This window comes from Lepisma saccharinum, chromosome 11 (genome assembly GCF_977018435.1).
Source record: "Lepisma saccharinum chromosome 11, izLepSacc3.1, whole genome shotgun sequence".
Lineage (NCBI taxonomy): Eukaryota > Metazoa > Arthropoda > Insecta > Zygentoma > Lepismatidae > Lepisma > Lepisma saccharinum.
Window position 1 is genome coordinate 57,941,128 of NC_139239.1, and position 14,142 is coordinate 57,955,269.

Sequence of the window (14,142 nt, forward strand, 5' to 3'; positions counted from 1 at the left end):
TCTTGTCACATAAAAAGTTGAATTCTTTTCTCCATAACTTTTTTTTTCAGTTTAAAATAATAACATAATAAGGAAGTGCATATTACTCACTATCAAATATAAAAATATAAATACGTTAGATAGTATCAAAAATTCAAAACTTACGTGAGTGAGTATAAATTTATCCAAACGATGTTTCTAAACGTATGTCTAGATATTAATGTAGACCTGAAGAAGGAGGAAGTATTGACCTCAGAAACATAGTTTGGCTAAATTTATACTCACTCACGTAAGTTTTGAATTTTTGATACTATCTAACGTATTTATATTTTTATTAGGGATGGACCGATATGAAATTTCGGTCGATACTGATAAAATACCGATATTAAATTTACCAATACCGATAACCGATATTCTACTGATCCGATATAAAATTAGAAGTGGTCCTTGAAGAACCTGAAAGGTTCATTGACCTCCTTAATAAATTGTTTCAATGTGATTGCAGTGCAAGAGAAGTTGCATATTTAGACATTTACTTTTTTAGAAATTCGAGCATGGAGATTATCCATAAAAATTACAACCAAATGGCAGAATTTTGCACTAATTTATCAGATATTTATTGATATATCGGATCGGTAAAATAATCTGTAATTTTACCGATACATTGATATGCCTATATTGGCCGATACCGATAGTGTACCAATTAATCAGTCCCATCCCTAATTTTTGTAGTTTAAAATAATGTTTCAATGCATCTGGCACTTCATGGGAAAGTTTCCTCCATGACAGAGCACATTGGGCCATTGACGTATGATCTCACTACTTAATGTACAGGATTGAGTCCTGCTCTGGGCATGAGTTTCTTTGTGAGTGTCTCTTCTTTAATCTTTATCCTAATGATTAGCCACAAGTGGTAGAAAAGCAAGAGGAAAACCACATAAAAATACTTCGCGCTGGAGTTTCTACACTAGTATTCTGTGTTTGCATTTGAATGCTTTCTATCTACCACATGGATTGATGATGTAGCTATTTCTTCTGGCCTAGTGGACAGTCTTGAGTCACATCAAGGCTATTCTGAATTATATTTTTATAGTGTGGGAATGTCACTCAAAATTGTCCAGTTTCAATTTGTTTCTACTGGAAACATAGTGTACCTTGAGTAGAAATGTGAATCAATAATTTATATTAATTGGGAAAAAAATTAGTACACTTTGGCATGTATTGCTGTTCGAACATTTAAAAAAACATGGAAAAGTTTTAGAAAACACTTTTTTTGCTGGAAATTTCAGGTTAATATATTTTGCAGAATTTTTTAAAAAAATAAAGAATTCATAGTTTCTCAAAAAATGGTCCTTTGTAGTATGTAAATTCAAAAAACTAGGATACCAAGCCTTTGCTAGAATCAATAGACTACTTAGGAGTAGTTGGCAATGCAACTTTTTGTTATTGCATAATCCATGTTAAGTACTTTTTTTTAATAAACTATGGGACAATTTTAAACTTCACTTATCACAATTGTAGGTACATAATAGTGCTATATTTTAAAATTTTTACATTCGCTTCATGTCAATATGGACTTAGTAAATTACCCTTTTTCTTATTCTGATTGCACCTGTATTGAGATGATATGTCAGCATTGTAGCTCCTCTGAACATTGAGTCATCCCATCAAAATGAAGCAAATCTCAACTCTCTACGATGAATAATTATCATTCTATGAATTTTTATAAACATTTCTGTTCATTTGAAAACCATGTGCTTTAACTGATCAAAAATAAAACCTGCTTTTGGAAAACTTCCAATATTTATAGTGTTGAAACTCTAGTATGTCATACTTTCATATATATAACAGTTGGGCTGAAAAGTTCGTAGGCTAACATAGTAAAAAATATTTTTTTGACAAAATTCGATTTTATTATTCAATATAGTTGCCTTCGAGGGCGATACAACGATTATAGCGGTCATACAATTTTTCGATGCCATTTTTATAGTACGATTTCTCTTTAGCCTCAAAATAGGCCTCAGTTTCGGCGATTACCTCTTCATCAGTGCTAAATTTCTTTCCAGCGAGCATTCTTTTAAGGTCTGCAAACAGGAAAAAGTCACTGGGGGCCAGATCTGGAGAATATGGTGGATGGGGAAGCAATTCGTAGTCTAATTCATATAATTTTGCCATCGTTTTCATTGATTTGTGACACGGTGCATTGTCTTGATGAAACAGCACTTTTTTCTTCTTCAAATGGGGCCGTTTTTTCGTAATTTCATCCTTTAAACGCTCCAACAACGCTATGTAAAAATCGCTGTTGATGGTCTGGCCCTTTTTTTAGGTAATCGATGAATATAATACCATGCGCATCCCAGAATACTGATGCCATAACCTTGCCAGCCGACTGTTGCGTCTTTCCACGCTTTGGATTCGGTTCATCACATGCAGTCCACTCGGCTGACTGTCGATTGGACTCTGGAGTGTAGTTATGGAGCCATGTTTCATCCATTGTAATATATCGACGGAAAAATTCGTGTTTATTACGGTTGAATATCGCTAAACATTGCTCCGAATCATCAAAACGTTGTTGCTTTTGATCGATTGTGAGCACGCGTGGCACCCATTTTGCACACAGCTTTCGCATGTTCAAATATTCATGCACAATATGTCCAACACGTTCCTTTGATATTTTTAAAGTCTCAGCTATCTCGATCAACTTCACTGTACGATCATTTAAAATTATTTTGTGGACTTTTTTGATGTTTTCGTCGGTAACAGCCTCTTTGGGGCATCCACTGCGTGCATCGTCTTCGATGCTCATTTCGCCTCGTTTAAATTTAGCAAACCACTTCTCAACGGTTGATTTTCCTGGTGCAGAGTCCGAATAATGTTTATCAAGCCAAGCCTTGGCTTCAACAGTATTTTTTTCGCCAAAAAGCAATGCTTTATTAACATACGAAATTATTTTTTATCCATTTTTTCACAATAACAAAAGCTGCTTCACTCACAATGCTATATCTCACGAACTAATTATCCGGCAGCTGTGAAATTTATACACGTATCTTTTGAAGGTTAGTACTAAGTAAAAATCACATGGATTTAATTCTAGTAACGCCATCTATGAGTCTGCCTACGAACTTTTCAGCCCACCCGATATATATATATATATATAAAGTTTTGGTTTTCAAGAAATTAAATGTTAAATGCTGCCATGTGGTGCTGGAACAGATGTAATCCCAGCTATCCTCAACTCAAGGTGTCTTGTTTCCCAAGAAGTAATAAATTAAAATAGACAGTTTTTTTTTTTTTGCAATGCCCTGCATTTATTTCATGGCTGTAATTTGATTTCAAGTGACATATAAGTTTTGAAATTAATATATTGCAAGTGCACTTTATATATTTCAGTTGGATTTGGATACTGTGTGGAACTTCATGTTTGGTGTTCCTGCTAGTCAGTCTGTAACCCATGTTGCAGGGAAGGTAACTCTATGCCCTGAGGCAATCATTGTACTCCTTGGAATGGTACGGACAATGCTCAATCAGGAAGGAAAGAGGTTAGTTTCTGTTTAGATATTAGGAGGCTTTTTTTTTTTTGCCTTTGCTTTACTTTGATATGCTTTATGTTAGGTATAAGTTTTAATTATGTTAGTTAATTCATTCATACTATGGTAATGAGAGATGCGGTAATAGATAATTAAGGTACTGACGTTTTCCACGAAGCTGTTTTACATTATTTTCTATTAATTTTGGTAGACACTGCCACCATCCTCGTTGGAATTTGTTGTGTTGTTGCTTGGCACGTTTCTGTTGCTTTTTCCTAAATCGCTGCTAGGTGTGCTGCTGTCGCCTGTATGTCTGCGTATATGTCATCTGCTGTTCACTGGTGTTATATATAGCTGAAATCCAAGTCAGATAACCTGCACCATGAACACAACCCGCTCCCACCATCGCAACCAGATCCCAGCAGCAAAACCAAGTGGTTTGCCTTTCCCTACCATCCTACCACATCCAACCGCCTTACCAAAGCCCTCCGCCACTACAACATCCAAATAGCACACAAACCAACCTCCAAAATAGCTGAACAACTAAACAAACATAAACGGTACTTCCTCTCCCCATCAACAATCCAGGTGTCTATGATGCTGAATGCGAGTGCAAGGCTCATTACATCGGCAGATCCATCAAGCCCATCAGTGAGAGAATTCAGCAGCACCTATCAAATGCAAAAACTTCCCAACCCACCACCGGACTTGCCAAGCATATCAAATTCCACAACCATAAAATTGAGAAAGTACATGTCAAATACAAAGCACACACTCTGATAGACACAAAAATCAATGAAACACATGCCATCATGCACTACAACCATGAACTGAACATAGATAGTGGTCAGGCACACCACGCCTGGCTTCCATTACTGCAGCAATTAACACCGGTGAACAGCAGACGACATATACGCAGACATACAGGCGAAGGCAGCAGAACTAGCAGCGATTTGGGAAAAAAACATCAGAAATGCACCAAGCAACAACACAAGGAATTCCAACGATTATGGTGGCAGTGGCTACCGAAATTAATGGAAAATAATGTAAAACAGCTTCGGGGAAAACGTGAGTACCTTAATTAAGTTAGTTTCAATTAAACTCTGCCGAACTAAGTTATTTTCCTGTAGTTTACGGTTATTACAAGCATACAAGAATGAACTAAGTTGTATGCACCTAGCTGCGTGTAGCAAAACAACACATACCTGAAGTCTGAAATAGCAAGTTTGCAAGTGGATGGTGGCAGTGGTCACTGAAATTATTAGCAATTCGATAAAACATATTTTAAGATAAGTAATTACTTGATTCCAATATATTTGTTTGTTAACCTGTTTTGCATTCCCTGTAACATGAACCTTGAGTTAATATTTTACTTGCAAGTAGTGATTTGTCTGTGGTAGCAGGTGTAGCCTACTGTTCACATCTATTTTGTGTTTTCAGCCCAGACAGCTTACCAGAGTGGCTGAGAGATTACCCTGTCACAATTATTCAGTTCCTGTTTTTCCTGTACCATAATGTGGCTGACTTCATGCCTGTGTTCATGAGTGGGGAGGTGCTGAGTGCACTGGCAGGCACTCTCTTCCCACGTCAAGCTTCTAGTGAGGGCAACAGCGAGGCTTCCACTCCAAGTGATGAAGTGAAAGTAAGTGTATCTACAATAATAACCTTTATTTTCATTAATAAATTGAAAGTGGAAGATTTATTTCCTTCTTTCGTACTGACCACCACGTTTTCTTGTGTTACAACACAAACATCATTGCAGACTGTTGAGGCTCTTGCAACTACTACTACAGTGAAAATGCCCTCTAATGTTTTCTGATTTGTTACCTCTTTCCTTCAGACCTGAGTGAATATCATTTCTGATACTTTTCCAATTCTCATTGGTACCAATAACGATTCTTGCAACAGTTTAGAGTTGTTCGAAATATTGATTAATATTAATACATAAGTACAGTGGAACTTCGATTTTACGTTCCCAGATTTTACATTTTCCCACATTATACATTCAATCTTGGTGGTCCCAACATAGCAAAATGTTATAAAATTTTCTTCGATTTTACATTTTCCCGCATTTTAAGTTTTATCAGCTTAGTTTAGTCCCCTGAAAAATGTAAAAACGAGGTTCCACTGTATTCCACTGCAATTATATGCAACACTTATCAGACTTTTGCTTTAACGAGTTAAAAAAATTACATCAGAATATTAAAATAGTTGTCATATAATCTGTAAATATCTCTCCATTTTTTCACATAACACTGGTGCAAATTTTGGAAAATTTCTATGACTCCACAAAAATGTTGCATTGCACCTTGCAGAGCCTGTAAAATACGCAGATTTCGTAAAACTATTTACTGATATAGAATAACTTGCAGCCAACATTTTTTGCATCAGTTTGACCCATCTTCCCTTTTTCTTATTACATGTACAGAGAGTCTCTTTACAGCCTGAGCTCTTTTTCCTCATAGCTCAGTCTTGTTATAGATATTAATGAGGTAGCTTGTCCCATTAATTTGTGATTTTAAATTTTCAAACATACGTCATCCTTCTTATGATTGGGATTCTTTTTCTCATCTAGTGTGTTGTACAATGTATTGAAATTACCTTTTATGAAACTCAGTATAGTGCATTCATGTGCGTTATATACCATATTCAGTCTCTTTAGAAAAGAAAACAATTTCAAGAGAATGAGTGATTTGATTTTTTTTAAAAATCTTATTAATATGAGAATGTTTATCCCTTTTTTGTAGTCATACCCTGGAACTGACAATGTTGTGCTTATTTGCTCACCTTCCAAGGATGCAGGATTGTCGAACCATCCTGCCAAGAAGTTTATTATGGATTTTGTGAGGGTGATTGTAGTGGACTCCTTATCTTTACCTGTTTCTGGGAAAGGACCGCCTGTCATTGATCTTGTCTTGGAGGTATGAATTTATGGAATATTAAATTTACACATATTGTAGGTTATTTGAAATAAATGTCCAATTCATTGATTAATTTATTCTTGGTATCATCTGGTATTGTTCCAATTTGATCGGAAATTGAATGAAGGTCATTTTTACACCTTCTGAACTGATTGATGGAAAGCAACAAATCAGCAATTGGGTCAATTATGTTTGGCTGTCATCATTTACTTTCATGTGCCATTGTGCCAAACGCTACTCAAAACACCAAAAAAATGAGTCAGACACACTGCATGTTGCCAAACCTACTGTAAGTGTATAGTTTCCATCCTCATGTGATTGTGGATGCGAGAGTTTCTAAAGATCTCTGATTAGATTCACATGAGGGGGAGGGGGGAGATAAGTCAAAGAACCTTGACTAATTGTTCTTTCATTTAATGTACAAATACAGCAGCCAGCAACACTTGGCAATGTTGTCTCAAAATTGCCATCCACTTCAGCATGCAGAGAGATTTAGTTCCCAAGATCAGATGCCAATAGATTCAGTATTTACACAGTAGTATAGTCAGATGCTTTAGTATTTATGTAGTCATCTGGTTAAATCATAATGCAGCTTTGTGCAAGGGTGCTGCTCAACATTCCATGATGCCAGGTTTCCTAGGTTTTAATTCTGGATTAGTCATTGTGTGTGTGTGTGTGTGTGTGTGTCATTATCATTGTCATACTTTAGCTAGAGAGGTAGAAAAGTGACAAAAGTAATTGAAAGAGTTGAGTTATAATTTGTGCCAACATATTTATGATAAATATGTATATCTTCCTGGAATGGAAATGATCCTTGATTGTATTCTCTTGCATAGAAATAACTTATCCACAAGATTTTCATGTTTACAGAAAATATAGTGACCTAAAGGGTGAGAAAATGTTGTTAACTTCAATTGTTTGTCCTAATTTACAGGCTTCACCAGAAAACTCAAGTGGAAGTCAACAGAGTCGTTTCCAAACTGAAGTTCTAGGCACTTTGATGGAGCATCTCCTTGCTGCTGATGTCCTGATAGGAGAGCAGGCTGCTCTACCTGTTGTTCCAGGAGGAAGTCCTCAGTACATTGCTCCTAATGTGTTTTACCTAGCAGGACGACTTGTGGATAAGTTGTGGCAAGGTACGTACATAGTACAATTACATTTTAAGAGCTCTGTTTGTGTTTTGTGTGTACCTGAACCATACTTTTCTCCATCATTTTATATTCCTAGGTTTTACATTTTTTTGAATTTTGTGTGGGAAATCAACTTGTAAAAGTCCTTCAGTCCTCTGATAAGTGCCACTCACTATAATTGCAATATTAAAATGTGAAAAACATTTTCCAGTAAAACCTCAATGTTATGTTTTTAGGGGACCAAGCTGATGAATCTTAAAATGCAAGAAAATGTAAAATCGAGGATAATTCGATAACATTTTGCTGTGTTCAGATAATCAAGATTGAATGTACATTGTGGGAAAATGCACAATCTGGGAACATAAATCAAGGTTCCACTGCATTCGCCTATTGAATTTTGCTGCGTTACTGCCACCATTTACAGAAAGACTGTTTGTTTTTCTGCAAAAATCATGTCAGTAAGTCACCAAGATTTTTTTAACAAGTTACGTATCATTATAAATATACATAAGCAAATTACTAACGTTTCCACAAGACTTACTTGTAATGATTCTATTAATTTCAGTGGTCCCAGCCACCATCTACATGGGAACTTGTTGCTTCATTGCTTGGTGGGCTTCCAGTTATGTCGTTTTCCCCTATTCCCCAAACATGAAATACATATGTGGCATTATTGTAAATTTTTGTTAGATGAAAGAACAAAACTTCACTAATTACATAAATGAAACAAGAATATTTAGTGGGAATCTCTGCTAGTTTGACAGATAATGTTGCTTAAGCACAAGAAAGCTTAAGTGGCAATGAATTTAGAAATCGTTATTTTGCATGGATACCAATAGTTGTTTTTTTTTTTCTTTTTAAAAAGCAACCTCTTGTGACAGTTTTCATATTTCTTTTTCTTCAATCAACTATCTTGGAGGTAACATACTGGAAAGGCTTGATGCCATGTATAATGAAGTATTTAATAGTACGAAAGAATTATTATTTCAAATGTATGACCTCATGTCGAGCCGTGGTAGCTCAGTCATTTGGGCATCTGACTACCATGTGAGAGGGGAGCACTTTACACACTTTTTTACATGACCTCATTTCAGGGTTTGCATATAGTAAATGTCATCTTTGATCTTTGACAGGAACATTTACAAAAGACCCGCATGAAGTGTTTGACTTTGTCATAAAGTTAATCTCCCAGGCAAAAAGGCGACCAGCATCCATAACATCACTTTCTTTGGAAGGGATATATCATTGCCTGAATAGGACAATTTTATTCCTTTTGTCAAGAGCAACTGAATCCATAGCTGACCAGATGTCTGTATTGGAAGCTTTGCACAAACTAACCACTCATCGGTATGTAAAGTTGTTTCATATGAGTAGACAGTTGAATTGCATATCTTTTATTAGTGATCAGTGTTTGTTTTTAAGATTTTGTGTGTGTGATCTAAGCAAGATAAAAAGTCAATCGCAAAGATATATGTGTGTATGGTTCACCACAACTCTTATGTTTTTGTTTTTTTTGTTTAATATGGAACGATGGAGTCCAGTGGACTAATTGTGTTCATTTCTGTATGCCAGAAGTAAAAAAAAAGTTTTGGTGGTTTAAGTAAAGTATGGTAGTACATTATATTATGAACATATTGGGTACATTTATGAATGTTTAATATAGTTTTGTTCTGAATGAAAATTGATTCAGTTTGATTACAACATATGATGTATAATGCATCTGCAGCATCCATAATGTGCTTACTTTAAAAACATACTTTATATTTGTAAAATACTGCATAATTGAATGCAGAAACCTTCAGGAAGGGAAAGTAATGTGTTTGCAATATTATAGGGATGGGATCGATTAATCGGTACTCTATCGGTATCGGCTGATATAGGCATATCGGTTTATCGGTAAAATTACCGATTATTTTATTGATCCGATATATTGATAAATATCTTATAATTTAGTGCAAAATTCTGCCATTTTGTTGTAATTTTTACGTATAATTTCCATGCTCTTCTTTCTAAAAAGTAATTGTTTAAATATTTAGCTTCTCTTGCACTGCAGTCACTTCAAAACACACATTTATTAAGGATATCAATGAACATTTCAGGTTATTCAATGACCATTTCTAATTTTATATCGGATCGGTAGAATATCGGTTATCAGTATCAGCAAATTTTATATCGGTACTTTATCGGTATCGGCCAAAATTTCATATCGGCCCATCCCTACAATATTATAATTTGTTCTTGCAAACTTTGCATGTGTAGTTTTTTTAGTGACTTTTTTTTTTTATCTATGTAGTACAATGAAAATGTTTCTTTTTCTATAGGAGCCTGGTATTTGGAGCTGGAAATCATGAACTTGATTTTGTTGGTTGCTTGACGTACTGCTTACTTCAACTTACAGCAGACATGAAGATAACGTGAGTACATTAATAGATGTCTGAATCATAAGCAAACTGTAAATTTAAAGTGCCTTTCAAGAATTTCAGTGGAAGTGGATCAAAATGCAGTTCGATATAGTTTGCAGAAAAAATTGTTTGAGGTTAGAGGGAAGAAGAAAAGAGAATAGAAAAATAATGTAATTCATATTTTATCTACTATTTGGACCAGAAATATCCCAAAAATATGCATTACTTCACACAATGCAATGCAAATGAGCTGCTGTAGCTCAGTCATTAGGGCATCTTGACTACCATGTGAGAGGCCTGGGTTTGATCCCCAGCGGGGAAGAACTGGGATGTTTCCCACCCATTAAGCGGCTCTGGTGCCCACCCAGCGTTGTATAAAGTGGATACCTGGAGGAAACTGTGGGGTAAAGGCAGCCTGGGGTGTGGTGCTGATCACATAATCCCCTGCTTTGACCGTGATCAAGAAAGTGTGGTGCCCTAACTGCACACCCCCTATACGCCTTCATGGCATGGTGCAAAGCACAGGGGAGCACTTTACTTCACACAATGCAACATACCTGATTATCCTCAGTAGGCTGTGCATTGTAAAAACGTCCAAGCCATTCAACAACAACATATGGACAGTATTTGCACACTTTTTTTATATTATTTCTATCTTCCTATTAGTATTCATTTGGTGGAACGTGAGGATATTGTGGGTTTTCACATAGGATGAGTCAAATTCTTTTGTATAGGATGAGTCAAATTGTTTTGTATCTGGAAGTTAGTTTTTATTATTCCTTTCAGAATAAATTTAACAGTTGATAATGCAGATTTTGTTCTTTGGTATTATGTCATTATAATGAAATTATTTCTTCAGGATGGACAGCAACATAAAAACAACGTGGCATGTAAATCCTCATGTTGAAGATAGTGACGAGAAGTTAACAACTCATCAGGGTCAAAATTTAATGGCAGTTGCAGCACGCCGAGTGTGGGAGGAATTATATGTTTGCAAGAAACCAGCAATAGAGGAAGTAAGTACTCATGTGAAACATGGGAGAGAAATATTTGCTTTGTTATATAATTGTATTGTATAATATCTAAGAAACTAAAAGTTAAAATATACAAAACAGTAATTTTGCCTGTAGTATTATGTGAATGTGAAACTTGGTCCCTTACATTAAAAGAGAAACATAAATTAAGAGTATTTGAAAATGAAATCCTTAGAAAAATATTTGGACCTAAAAGGGATGAGATGACAGGTTAGTGAAGGTTACTTAATTTGGAACTGCATAATATGTATTCATGTCCAGATATTATTAGAATAATTAAATCAAGAAGAGCCAAGTGGCACGAAAGGGGGAGGATAGAAGAGTACAGAATTCTTCTTTGGGAAACCTGATGGTAAGATACCTGTAGGAAGGTCAAGGTGAAGATGGAGGGATAACGTTGAGATAAACCTAAAGGAAATCGGTAAGGATGGGAAAGATTGGATTGATCTTGCCCAGGATAGGGACAGATGGAAGGCTTGTGTTGCCTAGAGAGTTAGTTAAGATGAAAGCACTCAAAATTTCATGCTGCATTCTATTCAGGAACCTATTAGATCCGAAGGTTCCTTTCCTTCATTGCCTGTACGCAGATGACATTCTTTGAAATTAATAGGAGTCAGAATAGAAAGAGAGATAAAAAATTGCTTTCACATTGGTATAAAAACCTACCTTGTTTACTGTGTCGCTTTTTGAACAACATAACATGCTCAAATGATTAATAGTGAATTAAGACAGCCCAGTTTAAAATTTATGAGGTTTATGAAGGGATAGAAAGGATTGAAATAATACATTTCATCAGGTAAATAACAGTGTTATACCACTCACATTGTAAATGTGCATGAGTTAATATTACTTTACGGCCCTATGATGAGTAACGAAAATATCATTTTTTTCCCCCACATTTAGGTTTTCAAGATAACTTTGAACTCTGCTAACAACAAAGCTCCAGATTTGAACATAATAAGGGAACAAGTCTATGAGGCAGCAAATCGTCTTTGGCTGAATTATGTTGATATGGAGAAGAAAGCAGCATATCGTGTTCCATGGGAATTTCACAACCAAATTCAGTCGGTTAGTGTATTTGCCTGGTTTACAATTATGATAAACACTTCGTGCCTGCTCCATGGACAGAAAGAGGGTATTATGCAGTATTTGTAATTTGGATCACATATGTAAATGAATGTCCAATTTCACTATCTAAACTTCTGATCTCAGATGTATTTAAAAATGAGACAATTCACAACACAGACCTTTTTTTTATTTTCCAAATTTTTAGACCGACCTCAATCCTTCTTCAGGTACAGAACCAAGGTCAGTCCGAAAATTTGGAAGATCAAACAAAGTACATGATTTGATTTTATCTTGTTTTTAATAAGTTATGACACGTCATGAAATATTATCCTTTTTATTTGAACTTATTGTAACCTTAAATGTATGAACTTTACAAGGCTCTGTATAATCCTTTTTAAAAGAAAAATATAAATTTGTTACTATCCTGGGAATTGTGTAATGAATAAGATTAGCAGCATTGCATTTAAATGTTAACATGAAATGTATTTTTCAGAAAATACAAAAGGTCACTGGAGGTTTGACAAGACTTGCTAGCAGGACAAAGGTGAAGAAGGAGGATACTGTGAGAATTCGTTATTCAAATATTCCAATGCCTGAAATCCAGTCTTGGACAATGAGTCATGTGGGAGTGGTAAAAGATTTGGTTGATTTCCAGCTTAAGCATTATCAACAGGTAAGATGTCTAAATGGGCAAAGAGAAACATATTATAGAAGTACAGTCAACTCTCGATTCAACGACCTTTCACAGTTCCCGGGAAAAGGGTCGTTATTTCGAAGGGGTCGTTATTGGAATTTGCCCCAATTTTCTGCTTAAACGGAGCTCAAACGGACACAAAGATGCATAGGAGATGGTAACACCATTTATCCTGGTAGTTATAAAACCTGTTATGCACAGGATGCGTGTTGTGAGAAGGAAAATAGAACATGAAAACGTTTTCACAAAAAATAATGTTACTTTCTTTCAATTGTGCACAGTCGTTGCTTTTCCAGGAAATTCTTACAATTATAGTTCATGAGAAAGCCGTTTGCACCGAGACCTATGGAAAGGAAAACAATCTCTCGCTTATTGCAAGCGAAACTCGAAGAATCTTGACACCAGTTACACTGGCGCCAGCAAAAGTCGGGAGATAATCGGACAGAATGAATGTTGGATTTTATACGTGTCTAGTGGAGCATTGTCTGTTACAAGATTAACTGGTAAGATTAGATCTCTCGGGAGAAACAACACAACCTTTCTAGGCACCAGACAAAAAAAAAAGGCGGGGCTGTAATTTTCGTTCTGGTTCGGCTGTGTAAAATACATCGCAAAAAAAAAAAACACGTTTTCTTTGCTTCAACCAACTCCATTCACCCTCCCCCCTTCCCCATTCAAGGGAGCAGTCCAAACTCCTTCTTTGACTTGCATTGTAATCCAGTGTGAAAAAGGAAACGCGCAACTTGCGATTTGTCTTCACCCAATGCGTATTCTAGGACACGTCATTAAACAGCGTCCCAGTCGAAAGTCATTTAGGTTTGGAATTGAATTTCGCTTTAAACTGTATATTTAGTCCCGATTAGCCCATCAGCATAAAATGAACTGAAAACAAGCTTTATGAAACTGCGCACTTTTACATGTCAAAATGGTAGATCGTTATTTACTCTCACGTTAATCGATGATTTAATGTTGGATTTAGGAGTATTCCCGATGTCAAACACCCACTCCTCCAAAAGTTTTCCCCTTGAGAATAATGTCTTTCTAATCGATCTCAGCGACCATTCCTACATTGAGCACTTTTTTTTCTTCACATGAATGGTTCTGAAGAAAAGCGGATGTGAATTAAATTTACAGTTTTGCTTATCAGAAGGCGCAGAACATGAAGTTGTTTTAACTCTTGTTTTCCTTTCTGGAGATCGAATTTCGTTATCGTCAAATGAAAACAGCTTTGCGAGATTCAAAACAATAACATTTTTCTTGGCGCTGGATGAGTCATTGCTGTTATCGGCAAGCAAGAGCTTTGCGGATGCTAGACAAAACACTGGCGCCAGCTGCATCGTAAAAACAAGGAGACCTGCTGGAAGTTCGAGCAACAGGTGGCAGAAGA

General features: G+C 35.9%; 1 protein-coding gene across 2 annotated transcripts in view; it reads left to right on the forward strand.

Moving 5' to 3' along the window:
• Positions 1 to 14,142, forward strand: part of bchs (WD repeat and FYVE domain containing 3 bchs) — a 154,200-nt gene that overhangs the window by 59,480 nt on the left and 80,578 nt on the right. For both annotated transcript variants that reach the window (XM_083131159.1, XM_083131160.1), the window contains exons 29-37: positions 3,370 to 3,518; positions 4,947 to 5,148; positions 6,254 to 6,427; positions 7,362 to 7,563; positions 8,691 to 8,904; positions 9,879 to 9,971; positions 10,819 to 10,975; positions 11,897 to 12,061; positions 12,555 to 12,734. In XM_083131159.1, coding sequence (XP_082987285.1) covers positions 3,370 to 3,518; positions 4,947 to 5,148; positions 6,254 to 6,427; positions 7,362 to 7,563; positions 8,691 to 8,904; positions 9,879 to 9,971; positions 10,819 to 10,975; positions 11,897 to 12,061; positions 12,555 to 12,734 — 1,536 coding nt within the window. The remainder of the gene's footprint in view (positions 1 to 3,369; positions 3,519 to 4,946; positions 5,149 to 6,253; positions 6,428 to 7,361; positions 7,564 to 8,690; positions 8,905 to 9,878; positions 9,972 to 10,818; positions 10,976 to 11,896; positions 12,062 to 12,554; positions 12,735 to 14,142) is intronic.